This window comes from Apiospora kogelbergensis (genome assembly GCF_038363985.1).
Source record: "Apiospora kogelbergensis strain CBS 113332 chromosome Unknown utg000005l_segment0_segment0, whole genome shotgun sequence".
NCBI classification, from domain to species: domain Eukaryota; kingdom Fungi; phylum Ascomycota; class Sordariomycetes; order Amphisphaeriales; family Apiosporaceae; genus Apiospora; species Apiospora kogelbergensis.
In genome coordinates this window covers 1663366-1686377 of record NW_027117422.1, presented here as the reverse complement: position 1 = coordinate 1686377, position 23012 = coordinate 1663366, and the positions used below count along the sequence as shown (strand labels likewise).

Below are 23012 nucleotides of genomic sequence, written 5' to 3'. Positions count from 1 at the left end.
CTTGCTTGAAGTAACTTCGAATGGATGAGGTAAGAAGTGAGGCCGGAATGTGAAATCGGGGCTCTGTAAAGAACAAATTCCAAATGCGCTGACCACAACCCACGGGCGCCTCCATTATGTAATTAATCAATCTACCACACTAGGCCGTTGATGGACGATGTGGAAATAGTATTGGTGGATAGACAGGGGTTTGAGTTGTCATAGGATTAAGGACCCCTGCCATTGCAAATACTAGTTAAAACACCGGCCAGGAAGGGCTTTATCCTCACCAGCCAAGCCGCCCAATCAGTTAGGCTAACGTTTTCATCTAACCATCTCATACCCATCCGTGATTATCTAAGATACGCGTTACCACGACGCTCAGCGATACATCGAACGTGGCTAGCTATAGTAATTCTAGCTAAAAGATGTAAGGAAATGTATATAAAACTACCATGAAGCTGCTTTTCTTTTTTCAAGTATGACGAGATCTAAATTTATACTATCCATTTTCTTATAGACGAGAAAAATGAGCACCATCCGGCCAGAGGAGGGGCTTGATCCGGCGCACGTCTTTGGCTCTGCCACGGATAGCACGACGCTGAACCATTGTTTGCCCCGGCTCTTTGCCAGTGCAGTGCTCAGATACCTGAGAAGAACGGCAGTCATCTGCGGAGACACCCAACTGACGTACGAGGAGCTCAACTCACTCGTAGATCACTTTACACATGTCCTGCTGCAGCAACACATCGGCCGCGGCGATCTTATTGCCATAGCGCTGCCTCGCTCAGCCCAGCTAGTTGCCCTGTTCCTTGCGGTACTCAAGACAGGCGCTGCATACGTCCCCATTGATCCAACCTTCCCTCTGCAGCGTATCAACCACATGTTGAACAACGCCGCACCCAAGATAGTCATAGTTACCACAGAAACCCAGCAAGCCGTTTCCCTCTGGCGCGGTGACTCTCTAAATCTCGATGTGGCGAGGCGTCAGATCAGCTCCACCACCCTTGCCATCAGTCCTTCAATATCACCAGATCTACACCCGGAAGATCTAGCCTACGTCATTTATACTTCGGGATCGACTGGCCAGCCCAAAGGTGTCCGCGTCAGCCATGGATCCTTGTGCAACATGCTGTTGTCCCTGCAACAGGAGCCTGGGTGCGACGAATCAGACCGACTGCTGGCCGTCAGCCCCGTCACCTTTGACATGGCGGTCCCGGATCTCTACCTTCCGTTACTCAGTGGTGCCACGGCCGTCTTCGCCCACACTCACCAGACCAGGGACCCCGGTGAGCTCATACGGCTGATGGAGCAGCACCGAATCACCATGATGCAGGGGACGCCTACGATCTGGCAGATGCTCCTGAACGCTGGCTGGCGAGGCAGACCGCGACTTGCCCGGATCATCTGTGGTGGCGAGACATTGCCCCGGCGCCTTGCTCAGCGGCTCCTTGACTGTGGAGACTCGGTATGGAATGGATACGGGCCGACGGAGACGACCGTGTATACCACCTTTTGGAAGGTCGTGCCCAACACCAATCCCGTTATCGGAAGCCCGATAAAGAACGTTCAAGTATACGTACTAGACGAAGACTTGTTTCCCGTCCCGGCTGGCAGTCCCGGGGAGTTATACATTGGCGGTGCTGGAGTATCCAAAGGCTACCATAATAACGATGACCTTACACGGTCGAAGTTCATCGCCAACGGAATCCATGATGGCTTGCTATACCAGACAGGCGACCTGGCTTGTTTCGTGGCACCTGGAACGCTCAATATACTTGGTCGTGCGGACGGGCAAGTAAAGATTCGAGGCCACCGAGTCGAGGTGGGCGACATTGAGGCTGCAATCACGGATCACGACGATATTTCCAGCGCTGTCGTTTCCTACCGCCGAGGTCAGCTCATTGCTTATTGCGTTCGGGGAGGTGAAACATACGAGCCCGCCGACGTGGATAGTTCTCGTACCGTTGCCGAGTGGGCCGCCGTCCTGAGCCATGCTTATACTGCCGAAGGAGACTCCACCGTCTTCAACATCGCCGGTTGGCAGAGTAGCTATGACAACCAACCCTTCTCGCCCCAAGAGATGCGCGACTGGCAGGCGCATTCCGTCCATCGGCTTTTGTCGTACTCTCCGGAGCGTGTATTCGAGATCGGCTCCGGCACCGGCCTGCTGCTGTTCCCGCTCGCACCGCACTGCCGGGCGTTCCACGCCATCGACGCCTCCGACAAGGCAGTGGAGCTTACGCGTAAGCTAATCACCTCCATGCCGCACGTAACCTGCGACAAGGCCGAGGCACACATGCTGCCCGAGCTCCTCAACACTTCTTACGACACCGTCATTATCAACTCTGTGGCGCAGTACTTCCCCAGTCTCAAATACTTCCTTTCAGTCATCGAGTGGGCAGTCTGTGCAGTCGCCGGCGAGGGCCGCGTGTACCTGGGCGACTTGCGCAACCTGGCGCTGCTCGAGACGTTCCACTCAGACATCATTGCTTCCCGTGCCGACGGGCCAGTTCCTGCGGCCGAATTGGCCGAGCGTGCTGCGCATGCAGCACGCTCGGAGAAAGAGCTCGTCGTGTCCCCCGAGTTATTCGCCAACTTGCCCACGTTGCTTCCCAGAATCAAGAGAGTCGATGTGACTTTGCGCAACGGCCGCTACGCCAACGAAATGAGCCGGTATCGATTCGATGTCACCCTTCACATTGGCGATGGAGATGATGGAAATGACGCGGCCGTCGGTGCCCAGCAGTACGATTGGCAGGAAGAAGACCGCGAATTCGAACTACTGCGGAGCAAACTGGCACTACTTGGAAATAATGCATTAAGACTCAACAATGTCCCTAATGGAAGGTTGCGCGAAGCACATGGCGCCTGCATGTCCACGGATGATACCAAATCCAGCCGAAACTGGGTTGATGTTGGCACTTTCATGGACTTCGCGGAAGAGTTTGGTTTGGAATTAGCATTACTCCCCAGCCGTTCAGGAGATCTATGGAGCCTTGATGCAGTGTTCTGGCCTTCTACCCTGGTGCCAGATTTGACACTTCACGAAGCCAGACATATCGACAAAGGGGAGCTGACGAAATATGCGAATGTGCCCATAATAGGAGAACCAGCCAGGGTGTCTGTTGGCCGCTTGTTGAGGCCCTGGCTAGCCGACCGCCTGCCAGACTACATGATGCCGGCTTTCTTTGTCGAGCTGGATAAGGTGCCTTTGACCTCGAGCGGGAAGATTGACCACAAATCCTTACCAGATCCCACGGAGCAGATTCTGGAAACCATCACCCCACCAAACACGAAAATGGAACACGACATTGTCGGAGTCTGGTCCGATATCCTGGGACATGACCGCTTTGGAATCAAAGAAAACTTTTTCCAAATCGGCGGCGACTCTGTACGTATCGTGCGCGCACAAGTAGCTTTACAGAAACTTCTGGGCCATCCAGTATCGACAGCGAAACTGTTCGAACACCACACAATTCAAACACTGGCGGCATACCTCGAGTCAACACGGCCCAATGGGATGCACAATAGCTCAGAGCTAAATGTCTTTGAGAGGGGCCTGAGAAAGAGAGAAGAAGAAGGAGACCAAGATATTGCCATCGTCTCAATGGCATGTCGACTGCCCGGCGGCGTCGCAACCCCCGAGGACTTCTGGGAGTTGCTTGAGAAAGGGGTTGACGCCATTCAGGACGTCCCAAAAGACCGCTGGGACGCCGACGCACTGTACGACCCTGACCCGCTGGTACCTGGCACATCTTATTGCCGACGAGGCGGGTTCCTAGACTCGATAGACTCGTTTGACGCCTCGTTCTTCGGCATCACACCCCGCGAGGCAAGCACACTCGACCCTCAGCAGAGACTCATGCTGGAGACGAGCTGGGAGGCCTTGGAGCGGGCAGGATACACGCTGGAGCAGCTTCGCGGGAGCCCGACGGGTGTCTTCATCGGCGTTAGCACCACCGCGGCCAACGTCGGCTCGGCCGCCGCCGACGGCGACCCGGCCTCCCTCGACGGCTACGTCAGTACGGGGCTGGCGGGAGGTACCATGTCAGGCCGCGTGGCGTACAGCTTCGGGCTCGAGGGCCCGGCCATGACGGTGGACACGGCGTGCTCGGCATCCCTCGTGGCGACGCACCTAGCGTGCGCGGCGCTCCGCCGCGGCGAGTGCGACCTGGCGCTCGCCGGCGGCGTGGCCCTGCTGCTCACCCCGGCGCTGCACATCGAGTTCAGCCGGCTCCGCGGCCTGTCGCCCGACGGCCGCTGCCGTGCCTTCGCCGAGGATACAGGCGGCATGGGCCTCGGCGAGGGCGCGGCGGCGGTCGCGCTGAAGCGGCTCTCGGATGCCCGGCGCGACGGCGATTTCGTCCACGCCGTGATCCGCGCCTCCGCCGTTAACCATGGCGGACGGGGCCCCAGCCTGACGACGCCCAGCGGTCCCGCCCAGCGGCGCCTGATCCGAACGGCGCTGGCTCAGGCGGCACTGCAGCCTGACCAAATCGACTACGTCGAGGCACACGGGACGGCGACGAAACTAGGCGATCCGATCGAAGGGGTTGCGCTGGGCGAGGTGTTTGGTGGTAGCGGCCGGTCCTCCACGGCTGAGCCGCTGTGGGTTGGCTCAGGCAAGTCCAACATCGGACACACCCAAGCTGCCGCTGGACTCGCGGGCCTGATCAAGGTGGTCCTGGCACTGGAGAACTGTATCATACCGAAGACACTACATGCCGGCCAGCCCACTTCGGCTATCGACTGGCAGACTGGAAGAATCGCCCTGGTAAACGAGAATAGACCGTGGCCCATCCGTCATGGCCGGCGCCGGCGAGCGGGGGTGAGTGCGTTTGGCATTGGCGGTACCAATGCCCATCTCATAGTCGAAGAAGCCCCAGATCAGGCGCTGGCCACAGGGAATGCACAAATGACCCCTGTTTCACCCCCAGTCGTGCCTTTGATGTTGTCGGGTAGGACAGATGCGGCGTTGGCTGAACAGGCGTCGAGGCTGCACACATATCTGTGCGGCCCAGGCAGGGATCTATCTCTCAGAGACGTCGCCTTCTCGCTAGCAACAACTCGCAACCATTTTGAAAAGCGCATGGTTCTCCTTGCCAAAGACAAGGCAAAACTCGAGAACCTAACCAAACCTATGCCCAGCCCTTCGATTCCTCGCGGCGATGTCGGCAGTGGTGAACGTCGCCTAGCTATGCTCTTCACTGGCCAGGGCAGCCAGTGGCCAGGGATGGGCAAGGGGCTTGCTAGCTCCTACCCAGTCTTCCGTCAAACGGTGAGCGAGATTGCCAGCCAATTCGAAAGTTTGTTGGAACTGCCCTTGCTGGACGTCATGTGGGCCCATGAAGACAGTGAGGCCGCAGGCGTGTTGCGGACTACCGAGTACTCCCAGCCGGCTCTCTTCGCCCTACAAGTCTCGCTTTGGCGCCTGTGGGAGAGCTGGGGCGTGCAAGCCGACGCGGTGCTCGGCCACAGCATTGGAGAGCTGGCGGCAGCCCACGTCGCCGGCGTCATGTGCCTGTCCGACGCCTGCCGGCTGGTCGCGGCTCGCGGTAAGCTCATGCAGAGTGTCAGAACAGAGGGCAAGATGGTGTCTCTCGAGGTCAGCGCTGTAGAATTGGATGCGGCGATCGACGAGCTCGGTGTACAGGAAAAGGTCGACATCGCCAGCCACAATACACCCAGCCAGACCGTCGTGTCTGGAGATGTGGACGCCGTCGACAAGGTAATGACACATTTCGCAAATAAGGGACGGAGGTCCAAAGCACTGGAGGTGTCTCATTCATTCCACTCCCATCACATGAATGGTATACTACAAGATCTGCGAGCTGTCGCGGAAACCATACAGTTTTACCCACCGACACTACCCATCGTCAGTGGCAGCACAGGACAGTTAGCCGAGGCTGGCCAACTCGAAAACCCCGATTACTGGGTCCAGCAAGTCCGTAACCCAGTCCACTTCAGCCGCGGCATCCAGGTTCTTCTCGGACGCGGCCACGATATCTTCCTCGAGGTTGGGCCCCGACCAGTTTTGTGCGGCCTAGGAGCGGCTTGCGTGGCCGACAACAAACAATCATCCGCAACTCGCTGCTGGCTGCCCTCTCTGCTCCCCAAGAAGAATGACGCGGATGTCATTCTCTCAAGCCTCACCGAGTTGCATCTGCGACGTTCTTCCGTGGACTGGGCAAGCTACTTCAAGCCTGCCCGTTGCACTCGAGTTGAATTGCCGACTTATCCCTTCCAGCGCGAGTCGTTTGGACTCTGGGGACGAGCCAAGCTTGGCGACAGCAGCAATAATGATTCCCGAAGTTGTATTACCAGTGGCCCTTGCGGTGGCGGGATTGACCAAGCAGCCCGCCAATTCGCCTTCGATGTGAAATGGGTACCGTTACAAGCCAAACGCATCATCCTCAGCGGGTCATGGGGAATTTGGTGCCCAGGTGGTGCAGTGCCTTGGGCTGAGGATGTGACAATGGCCTTTACATCGGCTGGTGTGAATTGGCGATCCGTCTCGACCCTCGGTGAAGCTCAAGAAATGAATGGGCTGCTCTGCCTCTGGGGTCCATCTGACAACACCAATGTGCTTGGACGGGCACGGGATTTGACCGACACGGCGCTGGCACTGTTGCAGGAAGCGATAGAATGCACCTTTTCCCGGTCCATAGTGTGGGTGACACGGAATGCGGTCGGCACCGGCACCGGGCCCGAAGAGCAGATAAAGGGGCTCGGGGCCTCGCCATTGTGGGGCTTGATGCGCGTCGCATGCAACGAACACCCGGAATTGCAACTACACATGGTCGATCTGGGCGACGGAGATGTCGACGTCCAGTCCCTGCCCCCCAGTCTCCCGGCAATAAAAGAAGAGCCTGAGTGCGCCATCCGACACGGCCGCGTGCTCATACCACGCATCCAGCGCGTGGACTCATGGGTGTCGCAACAACAAAAGCGTGCCGCGCCCTGGAAGCCGTTCCGGCGGGACGGTGCGGTGCTGGTGACAGGCGGAACGGGTGGTATCGGACAGCGCGTGGCAAAGTGGCTCGTGGAGGACCAAGGCGTCTCCGAAGTGGTGCTAGTCTCTCGCCGGGGTATGGCGGCACCCGGAGCGGAAGCGTTGGTCACTGCCATGACTCAGCTCGGGGCAACCGCTACTATAGTAGCCGGTGATATAGCGGATGAGAAGGATGTACGTCGCATACTGTCCCAATTTCACCACGACCGGCCCCTGCGCGGCGTGGTCCATACCGCCGCCGTCATTGACGACGGCATCCTCTCCACCCTCACCCCGGCTCGTTGCGATACTGTTTTCGCCCCCAAGGTGGACGGTGCCTGGCATCTGCACCATATGATACAGGAAATGAACATGGACCTGGATTATTTTGTCCTGTTCTCGTCCATCTCAGGCACCATGGGAACGGCGGGACAGGGCAACTACGCCGCCGCTAACACCTTCCTTGACTCCCTCGCCTACCTGCGTCGTGCCCAGGGTCTGCCTGCCGTTTCCGTCGCATGGGGCTCGTGGGTCGGTGAGGGTATGGCGGCCCAGTTAAGCAAGACGTCACTGGCCCGATACGCTCAGCTTGGCCTGGATCCCCTCGCATCAGAGCATGGTCTCGAACTCCTCAAGCGGGCGATGTATGGGCGCGACCAACTTCTCGTAGCCGCAGGGTTTGACTTAGAGCGTCTCCAAAGGTACTATAACAGCAGGCGCGGGATACCGCCTTTTTCCAGTCCTTGTTGTGTCAAAACAACGGGCCCGGCCCTCGTTCTTATGCAGCTTGGGATATCAGTAACCAGGACTGGGACTTACATAAAGCTTTGGCCGAGGCTGGTCCTGGAGATGGTTCAGCGTCGGTCATGCTGGATATGGTCCGAGCAGCGGTGGCGCAGACCTTGGGGTTCACGTCGCCAGATGAGGTGGACGTGGGCGTTCCATTGCAGCAAATTGGGGTCGACTCCTTGACTGCTGTGCTGACAAGAAACCAGCTGGCCAACCTGACCAAACTATCTCTCCCTACCAGTATCGTGTTCGATCACCCGAACCTGACATCTTTGAGCCGTTTCCTGCTTGCCAAAGTGTTGGACAATTCAGCAGACTCGTCGAATAAGTCCGAATCCGGCATAGCAACGCCTGCCTCAAGCACGACCACTGTTTCCGAAGACTATAGAGACGCAGTCAAGAAGGGATGCCTGGACCCAAGCATCACGTTTGGCAACGCGGCGTCTCAGAGCGGCCAACCTCCGCAGACACCATCTGCCGCATTCGTAACGGGGGGACGGGCTTCGTCGGCGCCCACCTCGTTCACGACCTCATGGCCCGTGGGGTTGCCGTCTACGGGCTCGTTCGCGCCCCGGACGCAGAACACGGGGCGCGACGTCTCGCCGCAGCCCTCGCCGACTACGACCTCTGGCGGCCGCAGTACGCGGCCCTCCTGCACGCCGTGGTAGGCGACATGGCGCAGACGCGGTTCGGGCTGGCCGAGGCGGCGTTTGATGCCCTCGCGGACCGCGTCGACGTCGTCTGCCATGCCGGGGCGCTGGTCGACTGGATGCGGCCGCTGCGCGACTACGTGGGGCCCAACATCGTCAGCACGCACGAGGCGCTGCGGCTGGCGTCGCGCGGGTCCCGGCCCAAGACCTTCCACCACGTCTCGACGGTCGCGACGCTCCCGAGGTACGCCGGCTACGACGTCGGGCCCGCCGACCGCGAGTACGGCTACGCCACCTCCAAGTACCTGGCCGAGCGCATGGTGGCGGCGGCGCGGTGGCGCGGCGCCAGGGCTGTCGTGTACCGCCTCCCCTTTGTCACGGCCGCCATGGCCACCGGCCACTTCCGGCGCGACCGCGGCGACTTCCTCCACAACCTGATCGCGGGCTGCCTCGAGATGGGGCCGTGCTGTTTCCCGTCCCTGGACGGCGCCGATATGTCGGCTGTGCTGCCCGTCGACTACCTGTCTGGCATCATCGCCACTATGGCGACGCAGGATCCGTCACGTATCGGCTACGACTTGGACTTTTTGTACGCGCAGGCGCCGTCTTTCGATGACTTTGCCCGGACCCTGACCCGTGCTGCTGGCGGTCCTTCTCAGGACCGGGTCTCGTTCACAAGGTGGCGACAACAGGCCCTCGACTACGCAACGTCCCATCCAAGTAGCCCTCTTGCCCGCATCGCGGCCGTGCTGGATCAACTGAGCGACACGGAAGCCCAAGAGATGTTCAAGAGGCCCCCGGTTGGGCAGCATGTTCTGGGGGAAGAGCTACCCTGTCCCGTTGGTGGATGAGGAAGTCTTGAGGAGATATGTCGACCGTATCAACGCGGCAAAGGATCAAGCGAGGTGAAATTTGGGATTGTATTCAATGATATCTAGGAAGAACAACGGGGTCTACATTTCCTCCCTTGATTGAACCATCCGGGTGCTCCAGGGTGTTATACTTGGGGAAGCAAGCAATCCAAGTAGTTAGTGTATTAGTTAACGTAGCCTCACCTGGTTCCCGACGTCGTGAGAAACAACCATAGGGTGCTATCGTCAACATACCAAAAAAAAAAAAAAAAAAAAAGCAAAGAAAGGTCCTTTTTCTTTCTCTTACGTATAATAAATAAGCGGGAAGTGGGAACCGGCGTCGGGGAGGACGGGCCATTTAATTAATCCTAGGCTCCCCCTACCCCCATACGGGGATCAGGGTCTTCTCCGCTTCCAACTGGTACGGTAGACATGCTGGAACAGGCCCCTAAGCCGTAGCAAGCCCGCTCATTAGTGGCCTAAGCCTTGGCGTACAGGGGGTGCGCAAGACTTTCGAATGGGACCGCCGTACTTACCGAGTCGCAAAGGGACCTTCGGCCGGGAAACCCGTCGGTTGCATTTCTTCTTTTCTTCAGGATTTGCCCATTCTCTCCCATTCTTCTTTCTCTCCTTGTCCGTATTTTGTAGAAAGGCGGAATTGCGAAACAATGGCACGCATCTTGAGTTTTGTCGCTATTCTGGTCGGCGTCTTGTCGTCCATTGCTTACTTGGTGGATCGTAACCTGGACTCTTTCTACATCTTCAAGACAGACCACCTTCACGACCTGGCTAAGCGCGGTATTGCTGCGCATGGCAACGACACGCGCGCCATTGTCGATTACATCACGGCCGAGCTCCATGAGATGCATCCAAAGAACGTCAACTTGAAGCAGGAATGGTTCTTCAATAATCACGGCGGTGCCATGGGGTCGATGTATATCATCCATGCCAGTCAGTGAAAACCATAATCCCTATTCCTCCGTTCCGGCATTGTCCAGCTATAAGTTTAACTAACGTCGTTTTTCTCGCACAGGCATAACCGAGTATCTGATCATTTTTGGTTCTGCCATCGGTACCGAGGGCCACTCGGGTCGACATACGGCCGACGACTACTTCCACATCCTGACGGGCGAGCAGTGGGCCTACAAGGCGGGCGAGTACGCGCGCGAGATCTACCCGGCGGGCAGCGTCCACCACCTGGTCCGCGGCGAAGTCAAGGGCTACAAGATTCCCGAGCACTGCTTCGCCCTCGAGTACGCGCGCGGCTGGATCCCCCCATGATGTTCTTCGGCTTCGGCGACGCCGTCTCCAGCACCCTCGACCTGCCTACCATGTGGACTACGACCGTCATCACCGCGCGCGAGATGATCGGGAACCTGCTGGTGGGTAAGTTCTAGAAGGAGAATCGGGAGGACCAGGGGAGGAAAAGACGGGGCGGGGCGCTTGGACGGAACATGGCAGCTAGACGAGACAATAGATATGAACTGTACAATTATGTAATTAGTGCCTCATTATATTATGGCTTCTTGGTTGTCTCAGATCAGAGCCTTCGCATCAGTATCTCCTTGCCTGGATTCAGCAAATTGTTCATCGCTATGCTGATGTGACCATAAGACTCCCGGTTATTATCGTTGGGGTTCCTCAGGTCGTAATTTAGCAAAATGTGTATCAGGATCAGCTTTATCTCGTTGGCAGCAAAGTTTGTGATGGTATATATTTATCCAGGAGGTTCTGTATTTCGTTCCACACCAGACGCGACGTAGTCCTCGGGGATTCATGGGATGAAAACATAAGGACTTTATTTCTGCTACGTGGTAATACCGTTGAGGGTCAAATCAACTGCCCCATACTGCTCAGGGATGACGGGAAAAGAGCAACTACGAAAGCCAGCCCTTACTAACAAAAACGACTTTCTTCTTCCAAAATGCATACGCCTTACGGGCCAAGCATAAACCAACTCTCACATTTTTGTCGTGACCATCATGCATTCGGCTTGGCGCGGTGGAAGCGTAGCTTAGACGTCCGAGGACCCATGGGGAATGAAATCTTTGTCTTGATGGGTTCGTTTGGGTCGATGGGCTCGATGCGATCAAAGGTCTGCAGGATGCGCACAATGGCGAATGCAATCTCGTTCAGCGCGTACTGCTGGCCCATGCAGATGCGCTGACCGCCCGAGAAGGGGATGTAGTGCCAGCCCAGCTTCTCGCCCTCCCAGCGGGAAGGGCGAAACTCGGCCGCATCAGGGCCCCATATGTCCTCGCGCCGGTTCATGACGTACTGCGACATGGCTATCAGTTCGCCTTTGCGCACCGCCACGGGGCTCTTGCCATCGGGACCCCCGCCCACCGGCAGCACCGTGTCGTTCTTGGCCGACCGGAAGCTCAGTGGCGCCACAGGGTACAGCCTCATCGTCTCGTGCAGCACGTGGACGAGCGGCTTGCAGAGCTTGAGCGCCTCGAACATCAGGTGCTCGTCGCCCTCGCCGAACTCGCGCAGCACCACGCCGCGCAGGTGGGCGAGCTCGGCCGGGTGTCGCGCCAGCAGCAGCAGCATGAAGCACATGGTGTTGGCGGTGCTGTCACGACCCGCCAGGATCAGCTGCATACACTGGTCGCGCAGCTCGATGGGGTTCCGACTATCCTTGGCCAGGTGGTGCAACAACACGCCCTCGCCCGCCTTGCCCTCCAGCGCCCGCTGCACGTACTCAGCCGTCCAGTCACGGATGTACTTGGTCGTCTTGCGGAGCTTCCACGCCGGGTACAGCCAGTACCACTGCCCGAAGATGCGGCTGCGCCAGCCCAGGAACTCGGTCGTGTAGTCAACAGCGGCGGCAAACTCCATGTCCTCGGGTGTCCCACCCGTCTGCGAGTTGACCGTGTGGCCAAAGAAGAAAGCTGTTGCCGTGTCCAAGGTAAATCGCAGCAGCAGAGGTAGTACATCTGCTTCGAACGATTCCTCCTTGGGCAAGACACCAAGCATCAGGCTCAGATGGTCCTTGGCGTGGTCAAGCCGACTAATGTGTTCCCGCAAGAAGTGCGGCCGCAACTGCTGCCTATAGTGCACCCAGGCCTCGCCTTCGGCAGACACGACTCCCTGGCCGGCACCATCTCGGATGCTCTCTCCTCTCACCACACCCAGCTCGTAGTCTTCGCTTCGGGTGGCAAGAATGGCCTTGAAGTTTTCCGGTTCGGCGGTTGAGATTGTGGATGCATTGAAGGGGTTGTAGCTGCGATACACGTTGCGGCCGATAACGTGATAGCGTTTCTGCACGATGTCCTTGAAAAAATCAATATCTGCATGTCTAAGATCAGTGATTGTCTTCGAAGTGAAATGAACCAGGGTGGTGGGTTGTTGCCTTTAAATCCCTTCTTGAAGGGGACAAAATAGTCCTCAATGCCGCCAGGCCACTTATTCTTCTTGGTTGCTACCTCTCCACAGCCGTGGACGTCGCCGAAGCTTTTCAGCTTGCGCCAGCGGACTGCGTTGCGAATTTGCTTATAAACGATAACAACAACAAGGAAGGCCAGAATGCGCATAAAGACAGCGGCGACGGTGCCTGCGGCCGTCATATCAGGGGGTACGCGGTGAGAAAATATGCTTTCCATTGTGACAAAGTATGATTATGGCAGGCGGGCTGGGGGATGTGAAAAGAAGTTAAACATGAGAAGCCGAGCAGAAAAAGTATGACTACTTTTACCGAGGAAGTTGTTCATGATATTGGTGCTTCTTATATATGTACATGGAAGTGGCCACCTGTACGGTATCCCATAGCTGCCTACCCCTAGGCTATTCAAGGATGTTTGTCGGAATCCAAACAGCACCAAAAGGGTTAAGATACGGGGACCAATTCGCCTTTGTTCGACGGCTAGAAGTCCACCGAGTCTTTCACACCCTCCTATTTCTCAAGGCCAATACTGTTCGACGAAGCGGCATCCATTTCGTACCCAGTCATCCTCTAAGCCGAGGCCCAACTCGAACCCATGATTGCCTTGTCGGATGGTGACATGTACAGGGACGTCAGGCAGTTTCTCTCGCATTGCATTGGCGAATGCCTCGGATCCAGCAGTGGGAACCTGCATAATCTTCGTTAGCTTTTCGTGGCCGCGTCACCTTCTGCTTCTGGGCTCACCACTGAGTCCTCTTCACCGTGGATGATCCACAGAGGTGGCATGGTCTCAAGAGTATCCAATAACTTGATAACGTCAAGCCTCTTGTTCTTCTGCACATCCAATAGCCGGGGCACCCAAGCCTGCTCTGCATCGACCATCAGTAAGTCGATTGCATACATATGCGTTTACAAGGAGAAGAGTATTACAGAGGCCGACTTACGGATGATAGATAGGAGGAGATCCCAAGAGTCGGCGGGGTCGCTCTCGGATCGGATGAGGCCTGGTTTGATGGCGCGTATGTATTCTCGAATGCACTTCTCCGCCTCTCGTGGAGGGGGTGGCCAGGCGCCAAAGATCATTCTGGGCATTGGAACTAACCCCTGGCTGCCATGGCCCGTGTAGAAAGGTGCAGAAACACTGATTACTGCCCGGATCCCACACGTCTTGGGAGCGAGGAGCGCGGACTGCACCGCGAGGAAACCTCCAGAGCTGGACCCGTAGGTGATGATTCTAGCGAGATCGGGTACAGCATCCCAGCCCTCCTGAAGAGCCACAGATGGCAACTTGTCGGCCAGCCACTTCCAGAAGCATGCGACGTCGCTCATGACGTCTTCGCCGCTTGATTCGGGAATGAGACGATAATCGGGAGACACAATAATGGCATCATGGGCCAAAGCTAGCTGTAGGCTCCTGGCTGGTGCATCAGTAAATGACTCCAGTCTCGGCGGAGCATGGGTCGATCGACAAAGGTGATTGAAAGCCTTACCAGCGCGACCACCAGGGGGCGTACATGCGGTGTCCTGTGACGAAGCCGCCTCCATGCCAGTGGACAAGGACGGGGTGTGGTCGATTTGCTTGAACTCGAAATAACTTTGGTACAAGCACTGTGGCGTGGAGGTTGTGCCCTTCGACTGTAGAGTAAACCAAGTCACGTCTCGTGAAAGCTGCAAACTTGTCTTGGTCATGTGTCGCCATAGTGTTATACGAAAGATGGAATTTCTTCACGAAGCACGCAAAGCCTAGCTGGCATCAATTTGCTTGAGATTTGAAGGGTTTATATAGTGAGAAACTTTGTCCACCTAACTAACTAATAACTAACTATTGTCCTGGAGGATTAGTGTATCTGTGAGATTCATCTATACCCATACAATGTTACTAGGATACATCCCCTCTGTGCGCAATACAACCGTACACCAGATCATGTGTTTCACTCTGCACACGCATACTTCTTCTTGAGGCGCTGAACAGCCAGTTCGCCCAACTGTTGCATAGTCCCGCCGTTCATCAACTCCAACACTGTCACCTCCACCACCAGGTTGTTGCTCCACCAGTTCCTGAGCTCGATCGCCACCAATGAGTCCACCCCTGCGACACCCAGGGTCTGGCTAATGTCGACACTCTCCGCATCCTTGGCCAGGAAAGTCGACACTTGCTTGGCCATCTCTTTGGCCAGCATCTCCGCTGATGCCTTGTCCTCAAGCCTGCTCGGCTCCGCCGCCAGCGAGCCGATGAAGGCTTTCAGATTGTTGGAAGCATCACCGCCGGTGCTGGACGTCTGCACCATCTCGATGTTGCGGTAGATGGCCATGCGAGGATCCCGCTTCCACAGCACCGTGTTCCGAGGGTCGGAGATGGATATGCTGCATCGAGGCACCTGGCAAATCTGTCGCTTGTTGCAGTACCCAGCGTCGCCGGACTCGGACTCGGAACCGCCCGAATCTGTCGAACGGGCGATGGCCAGCTGCAGAGCGTCGAGGAACTCTTGCTCGCGCATGAGCCGGGTCGACGTCGCTGCGATGCTATCCAGGACCCATTGCGTGCGCGCCACGTAGCCCACGTCCTCGATGGCTCCGATATTGATAACAGTCCCGGCCAGCCCGAGGGATTGTCGATACTGCACAAAAGAGTCGAGAAACGAATTGGCGGATGCATAGTTGGCCTGGCCGTAGTATCCAAGGACACCGGCCGACGAGCTGAAAAGGACGAAAAAATCGAGGTTTGCCGGCAGAAGCTCGTGTAAGTTCCAGGTACCAGCGACCTTCGGCTTCACGGCCGCGTCCCACGTTTCCATGCCCATGTTTAGGAGGCCGCAATCACGTAGCACCATGGCCATCTGGAGCGCACCCGCGATCGGAGGAGATGCGTCTCGAACCACCCGACCGAGAAGATCGCGATCGGCCACGTCGCCCGCGAAGCACTGCACAGTGCAGCCGCCGTCTTTAAGCTCGCAGAAAAACTCCTCATCTGCCGTAGATCTGCCCGCGGACCGCGAAAGGAAAATGAAGTGCTTGGCGCCATAAGATGCCATCCAGGTGGCGATACTACGTCCCAGGCCACCCATACCCCCCACCATCAGATAGGATGCGTCACTACGGAACTTAGGCTCGGGAACGCGACGGGCCAAGGGCAACAGGTCTTGCTCTGGAAATTTGATGACCAGCTTGCCCATATGTTCACCCTTTTGCATGTATCGGAAGGCATGCTCCACCTGGCAGGCATCGAACAGGGTAATAGGCCGAATCGGCTGGATGTGGCCGTCGCTGTAAAGTCTCATCATCTGCTCTAGAAGGCGCTGCGGCTCCTCGAATGCGGTCGTCGCGTCGACGCACGAAAACGTGCGGTTGTCTTCGAAGTGATCCAGCGCCAGCCGTCCGTGGCCAATCATATCCCGCTTGCCGATTTCGACCATACAGCCACCCGCAGCCACACACTTCCAGGACGCGTGGAGGAGCTCCCCTGAAAGGGAGTTCAGCACCACGTCGACGCCCCTGCCGTTGGTCGCTCGCATAACATCTTGGAGGAAGCTCTCGTCACGAGAATTGAAGATACGCTCACTCGGGATTCCAAAGTTGTTGTTTAAGAAGTCCACCTTCTTCTCCATACCCGTTGTAACGTAGATTTCGGCGCCGATCCACCGCGCCACGTGGATTGCGGCGATGCCAACGCCACCGGCCGCGCTATGGATAAGGATCGTCTCCCCTTTTCGTATACGTGCCCGCTCCAATAGGCAGATCAAGACAGTGAAATACACCGTCGGCATCGTGACCGCCTCCTCGTCGCTCAAGGAGCTGGGAAGCTTAGCGCAGAAACGCGCCGGTCTCTGGATTACCGTGGCGAAGCCGTCGCCCACCGTCAGGACGCGATCGCCAACCCGCAGATCGCCGACGGCATCCCCCCACCTTGGTGACGTAGCCTGTCGCCTCGGCGCCGGGAACGGCGATACCGCCCTCACGTTCCTCGGGGAACTCGATGATGCCGAGAGCCAGCATCAGGTTCTTGAAGTTCATGGCCGTGGTCGTCGTGCGGATCCGGACCTGATCGGGTCCCAGCGCGTCCAGGGGGTAGCCGCGCCACTGCAGGGACTGCAGCATACCCAGCTGGCCCACGACCAGCCGCTTCGTGTCCGGGCGCGCGGCCGTCTCGGCCAGACCCTGCTGGACGGGGAACCAGTGGAAACGACTGATGTGAATAGTCCCGTCGAACCAGGCGTACTCGAGATCCGGGTCGACGTCGCCCTGCTTGGCGCGGCGGCTACGCCGGATCTTCCCCAGCACCGACGCGACGGCGGAGGCGGCGCCCTCGCCCGTGTGCTCGAGCTCCATGTTGGCAAAGTCCATGGCCAACTCGGCACGCATTGTCCTTGCCACTCCCAACATCTGCGCCTGGTGGGGATCGCAACAGCGAACCTGCGCTGGGAGGCTGAGCCAGAGGACGGTCGATTCCGTGAGTGTCTCGACCAGTTTGAGCCAGTCACTCCAGCTCTCCTCTGAGATGTTCTTTAGCAACGGCGCTTGACCACCTTCGACGTCGAGGAACGAGACCAAATCCTGGTTGGCAGGGGGTAGCTCACGGCCCCAGACACTTTGGTCAATCTCGTACCCTGCTGAGCGCAGAAGTTGTCGCGTCTCGCTCGCCAGGGGGCCTAGCTCGTCGGAATGCGTAAGGAAGGTGATGCGCCCAGGCCCCGCCTCCTCTTTTCGCTCTGCCGGCCTTGCGATCATGTTTGCATTCATGTGATAAGGCCGCTTCCCGTCGAAGCTGACCGAGTCGATGCCGGCGAAACCCGCCTCTCGAAGCTTGACGTCCCACTCCTCGGGCGAAATGAAGGGTTTGTCGACCCGGCCGTCGCCCTCGGCGCCCACCCACCATCCTGAAAACAAGCCCATCGTGAAGTTAAAGCCCTGTGTGATTGGGGAAATCTCCTGGAGGAATAGCCGGCCGTCGGGTTGCAACAGCTGCAAACAATGCTTCAGAGTCTGGGTCAAGACTGGTGTGGCGTGCAGACAATTGGACGCGATTACGAGGTCGTATTCGCTCGGCTCGAACCCTTGCTCGACAGGGCTTTTGGAGATGTCCAAGACCTTGTATTGCATACCGGCATGGTCCTTGAAACGCTCTTGGGCCTGGACAAAGAAGCCCGACGAGATATCGGTGTAGGTGTAGCTCAGGTATAGGCGCTCGCCAAAGCTGGAGCGGAGGCCCTCAAGAACCTTGGACGTGAAGCCGCCTGTGCCGGCGCCGATTTCTAGCACCTTGAGTTGTGGTTGAGTATTCCCCATGAGCTGGAACAGTTTGTCCACGCGACACACTTGGTTGGTCCAGTCGTATAGCTGATGCAGGAGATTGTCTTCGACGACGATTTCGAGGAAATCCCGGCGACCCTCCAGGATATCCGCCATATTGTTATAACACCGCCACACCGTCTCCACGAAAGGCCAGAAAGGCTGCGATCTACCCTGCTCGAGGATCTGCTGCATCAGGTGGGCGGCCTTATCGTCGTCTAGTCTCATTAGCTCAACCGAGTCCTCCACAGCGGGGAACCCGGGCTTCGACATGCGCTCGATCTGGCCTTCGAGCCACGCCTTGTAGCGGTGAAAATGAGGCTGCGCGGGTTTGATGCTCCCCAGCTGCTTCCGCAGGCTGGCCGCGCAGAGCACGAACAGGCGCTCGGCAAGCGCGAGATGGGGCTTGAGGACGTAGTCGGATGTGACCAGCTGCGCCGCGTCCACAAAGTCAAAGTCGGGCAGCCACTGGATATGCTCTGCCTGTGGCGGCCATGGGTCAACCGTAGTGCCGTTGTCCAAGAGCGTCCAGTGAAGGCCTTTGAGGGAGCATACAAGCTCTCCCCCAACATACCCGTTGGCGGATGACTGGCCGTTCTGCACATGGGTGTTGACAAGAATTTTGTGGGAGGATGTAATACCGACGTATAACTCGTCAATATAGGTTGGTAACGACAGCTTGGTGAGCTGGCGATATGTACCGCGTGTTTGGGCCACGGTGGACGACTGGAATATGGCATCCAAGGTTGAGGGATGTGTCGCGTATTGGGACTCGGCGACTTCCTGGAGGTCGACGACCCAGGCCGAAGATTTGTTCTCTATGACCGAGGCACTGATATCGCTTAGGCCTCGGAATCTCGGTCCATAATTAAGACCTATCCTGGACATGGTCTTGTACCACCGCGGTGTCGAGACCTTTCGGGAAAAGGTTTCAGGGGCTTGCCCATATGTGGAGGATGACGAGGTGCGACCGGAAATCACAAGCCCCCAACAGTGCTTTACCCAATCGGAACCGTTGTGCGAACTCACAGCGAACTCGAACCATTTGCTATCCAGCTTGGTGCTCAGCATTTTCGGGCGTAGTGTCGTGATGAGCTCGGTGGGACTATCATTGCGCAGAAGCATGGCGGAACCGATATGGACCTCTCGGACCGTGAAGCCGTCGCTGTGCGCATTCAAGTGCTGAGAAACTGCCTCTCCAGCCATAGCGACGTATCCAGCCGCTGGGAAAACGATGTCGTTCGTCACGACGTGGTCGTGCAACCACGGCACATTGGCGACGCGTAAGATGTTCCTCCAGCAGGGCTCCGCATCGCTGGATTCGAGAATCCGGCGGCCTAGCAGATCATGCGCGCCATACTTTTGAAAGCGCCAGTTCCTTGATACCCGGCTATCGCTCCAGTAGCTTCGGTCGTAGTGCCACGAATAAGGGGGCAAGTCGCTCAAGACCTCGGTGTGTGCCGTTCTGGGGTACTTCAAGGGAAACCCCGAACAGTAGAGCTGACCTAAGGATTCAAGGAATATGGTAGTATCGTTCTTGCCACGGCTCAATGTGGATATATAGCTGAGGGAGACGTTTTTCTCTTGGTATATCTGCCGTAGAGGGCCTGCCAATGCCGAGTGAGGTCCAATCTCCAGATGAATGGCAGTGGCTGACGGACTTTCGGAAAGCAGCTGCTTCACAGCTGAGCGAAAGAGAACAGGGCTCTCTAAGTTGTCTTGCCAGTATTTGGGACTGAAGTCTAGGGCGTCGAGAAGGACAGTGGATCGAACACTGGAGTAGAAGGGTATCTTTGGAGCTTGAGTCGACATGTGGCCGGCTATGAGTTCACGATAGGCGTCACCACGTATCTTCATATGATCTGCAAATGCTTGTGTGAGCTTATTAAACTTCTGAAAGCAAAGGACCGTGGGCGGCAAGGGTGTATGGGAGTGTGGATGATAATGGATGATGAAATTCATACCTGAATGGTAGGCCATGTCTACTACAAGACGACGTACGAGTGCCTTAGGGTGGTCATTCCTGATGGCGTTCATGACCCCTTCTAGCGGCTTCACATCACCACTTACAGTAACGCTATCAGCACTATTCTCGCATGCAATTGTGACACCAGAGACAAGGTAGGGTGCCACTACATCTCTGCCTAGTCCGACTGCGGCCATTCCACCAGGGTTTAAAGCAGTGACACTGTGATTGGTACACACATGGCCGCGATAGAATGCAACAATAATGGCCTCTTGCATAGAAAGGGCACCCGCAGCGTATGCAGCCGCGATCTCGCCGCTGGAATGGCCCACAACAGCTGAAGGCACGACGGAAAACGATCTGAGAAGATCGACCAGCGCAACCTGTAACGCGGTGCATAGGGGCTGGGAGTATTCGGCACTCCGGATGAGGGAGTCGTCTTCGCAGTTGAGAATCATGTCTCTCAAACTCCACGAGGGGGCATGCTCTATCGACGCCAAAACCTGGTCCATAGCGTCAATGCTGTCGCTGAAGGCGCACTGAGTCCGTATGAGGTCGGCACCCATGTTGAGCCACTGGGCTCCCTGGCCGGTGAACACGAAGGCTGCATTAGCTGTCTGCTCGACCGGCTTTTGGTTGCTTGTCATCTGAAGAGAAGAGTCACCGTCCGCGACGCCGTAACCCCTAAACTTGAGGTGCTCCCGCCGCTCCGCGAGGGTGAAGGCCATGCTTTCCAGCCGTGCGGGATGTCGCTCAAGGTAGCGCTGATGGGCCTCCATAGATTTTGCGAGGGATTCGCGATGGCTGGCTGAAAATAGGAGTAGCGTCTTCGGAGGCGGGGCAAGATCTGGAAGGGCTTGCGGATTTCGCGGACCGAAGCCGAAGGACGCGGCCGAATCCAATATGAACTGTCTCAAGATTGTCAGTGTATAGTGATGTTGAGCAAAAGGTCTAGTAACGAACGTGTGCATTGGATCCACCGATACCAAACGAGTTGATACTGATGCGTTCGGAGCATCCTCCAGGCCATGGCAGTGGCTCGGTGGGCACTTTCAGGTTCGACTCGTCCCATGGAACTATGAAAAGGTTATAAATCGGCCTAGACGAGCAACCGGATCAAGGGGTAGCATACTAGCTGGATTCGGTGTAACAAACTTGATGTTGGGTATGATGGTCTTATTCTCGAGCGCCAGCACGGATTTGCAAATGCTTGTCAAGGCAGCAGCAGCTTCACTGTGCCCCAGATTGGGCTTGACGGACCCAACGTAAATGCCGCGCTGGCCGAAGCAACGAGCAATAGAATTGACCTCTATTGGATCTCCCACGACGGTGCCAGTACCGTGGCACTCGACCATCGCCGTCTGTTCGAGGCTCAGGCCCGCGGTCTGGTAGGCCTGGCGGATCAGGGCCTCCTGCGCCTCGGAGTTGGGAGTGGCGACACCGAACGTCTTGCCGTCGGCGTTGCACGAGGATGACCTCAGCACCGCGCGGATGGGATTGCCATCCCGGATGGCCTCGTCGAGGCGCTTGATGTAGATGCACGACACGCCTTCCCCCTCGCGTAACCGTTGGCCGAGGCGTCAAACGTCTTACAAGAGCCATCTGGAGAGAGGGCTTGCTGCGCCGACATAATGATGGACATGCCCGGCGCCGTGATCAGGTTGGCCCCTGCAATGATGGCTGCTGTGGTCTCGCCCAGCCGTATGGACTGGAGCGCCTGGTGCAAGCCCAGCCCGGCGGAGGAGCACGCGGCTTTCACATTAAAACTATATGGAGCCGAAGCAGGAAATGTGAGATTAATCAGGGGTTTGGCAACTATGGAATGATGACGGGGACACTATGACGTGGGAATTTACGCACCTAGGTCCTTTCAAATCATATTCGTATGAGATTCGGTTACTCAGCATAAAGTCGGCCTTACCGGTGAGCTGGTACTGCGCAACGTCCTCCCAATCTCGGTTCTGGATGTCCTGCCAGTCTTCGGAGAACAGACCAACGTAGGTTCCGATATTCTTGCCTCGGAAGTCGGCCTCCCCTGCGCTTTCGAACGTCTCCCGAACGACCTCAAGGACCAACCTCTGGTTGGGATCAAGCCGCTCCACCTCGCCGGGGGTCATGCTAAACATGGACACGTCGAAGTTGGCGAGGTCGACGTCATCGAGGTAGTAACCATGTTTGAAAGTGATGGAGCCAGGCTTGCCATGTGCATCGTGAAACGCATCGATATTGAAGCGGCTCGAGGGCGTTGTGGCACGGGCATCCTTTCCGGCGACGAGAAAGTCGTAAAGTTCTTGGTCACTGCGAATGCCCCCGGGCAGCCTTAGACCCATGCCACAAATGGCAACTGGGACATCCTGGGGTGTCTTGAATGTGTTGGGCGCCGTGGCATTGGAGCCATTCATCTCGGCAAAGTGGTTGGGGGGAAGCGGCCCATTAGCACCATTGAGACCGTTAGTTGTCCCGTTGATGTGACCGTTGCTGTGGCCATTGGGATACATGGTTGGAGCCGAAGACGCAGCACGAAGGCTAGTAGCTTGTGCATCATCACCATTTTCCCCACTTGATGGGACGTCGTTGCGGTCGCTCGTCATGGTGGAGAGTGGAAAAACAAACCAAAAAGTGAACGCACAGTGAAGGAATGTTGTGTCCAATCTCTCTGCTGAACCTATGGGGTTATTTCAATTATCCATGGTCCTTATATAAACTTTGCGCTCGAGTTTATGGACAACTTCCAAGTTCAATGAGGTTGAAGTATAAGATATTGTTGAACAGAGGCCATCATCGCAGTTGGTTCCTTGGCATGCATATATACCCACTTAGGTAGTAGGTGGAGGTTTGCTTGAGAAGATTCAACGAAACGGCCTGATACGTAAACCTCTGTACTATTCATATTTCATTACCGCATTCCATTCCACTGATGGATGGTCTGGGAGGAGAGTGGGTAGCGCAGAGGGCCGGTGAATGCCCGGAACATCTGCCTACACGGTGTACAGGTTGGCGGCGGGAGGCATCGACTCTGTGTCTACTTGGTCAAACATCCGTACTTGGACTGGTTTGACGCGTAGATTATAAATTTCATGATCGTCCCTTTTCTTGGTGAGGAAAGCAGAAA

General features: G+C 56.8%; 4 protein-coding genes across 4 annotated transcripts; 2 read left to right on the top strand and 2 right to left on the bottom strand.

Moving 5' to 3' along the window:
• Window positions 1–508: 508 nt before the first annotated feature.
• PG998_007127 (uncharacterized protein) lies at window positions 509–9263 on the top strand (the record flags this gene model as incomplete). The annotated part of the gene is made up of 3 exons (XM_066873943.1): window positions 509–7674; window positions 7773–8090; window positions 8159–9263. 3 exons carry the CDS (start codon window positions 509–511, stop codon window positions 9261–9263), a joined length of 8589 nt encoding a protein of 2862 aa, XP_066729888.1.
• Window positions 9264–9931: 668 nt separating this feature from the next.
• On the top strand, window positions 9932–10660 carry PG998_007126 (ERG2 and sigma1 receptor-like protein; the record flags this gene model as incomplete). The annotated part of the gene is made up of 3 exons (XM_066873942.1): window positions 9932–10214; window positions 10297–10516; window positions 10576–10660. The coding sequence occupies 3 exons, from the start codon at window positions 9932–9934 to the stop codon at window positions 10658–10660; spliced, it is 588 nt and encodes a 195-aa protein (XP_066729887.1).
• A 583-nt stretch (window positions 10661–11243) lies between these two features.
• On the bottom strand, window positions 11244–12832 carry PG998_007125 (uncharacterized protein; the record flags this gene model as incomplete). Its single annotated transcript, XM_066873941.1, has 2 exons — window positions 11244–12539; window positions 12644–12832. 2 exons carry the CDS (start codon window positions 12830–12832, stop codon window positions 11244–11246), a joined length of 1485 nt encoding a protein of 494 aa, XP_066729886.1.
• Window positions 12833–13165: 333 nt separating this feature from the next.
• On the bottom strand, window positions 13166–22491 carry PG998_007124 (uncharacterized protein; the record flags this gene model as incomplete). Its single annotated transcript, XM_066873940.1, has 10 exons — window positions 13166–13336; window positions 13393–13517; window positions 13593–14283; window positions 14472–14478; window positions 14599–16472; window positions 16552–20808; window positions 20864–20976; window positions 21033–21449; window positions 21494–21666; window positions 21761–22491. The coding sequence occupies 10 exons, from the start codon at window positions 22489–22491 to the stop codon at window positions 13166–13168; spliced, it is 8559 nt and encodes a 2852-aa protein (XP_066729885.1).
• Between the last annotated feature and the right edge of the window lie 521 nt (window positions 22492–23012).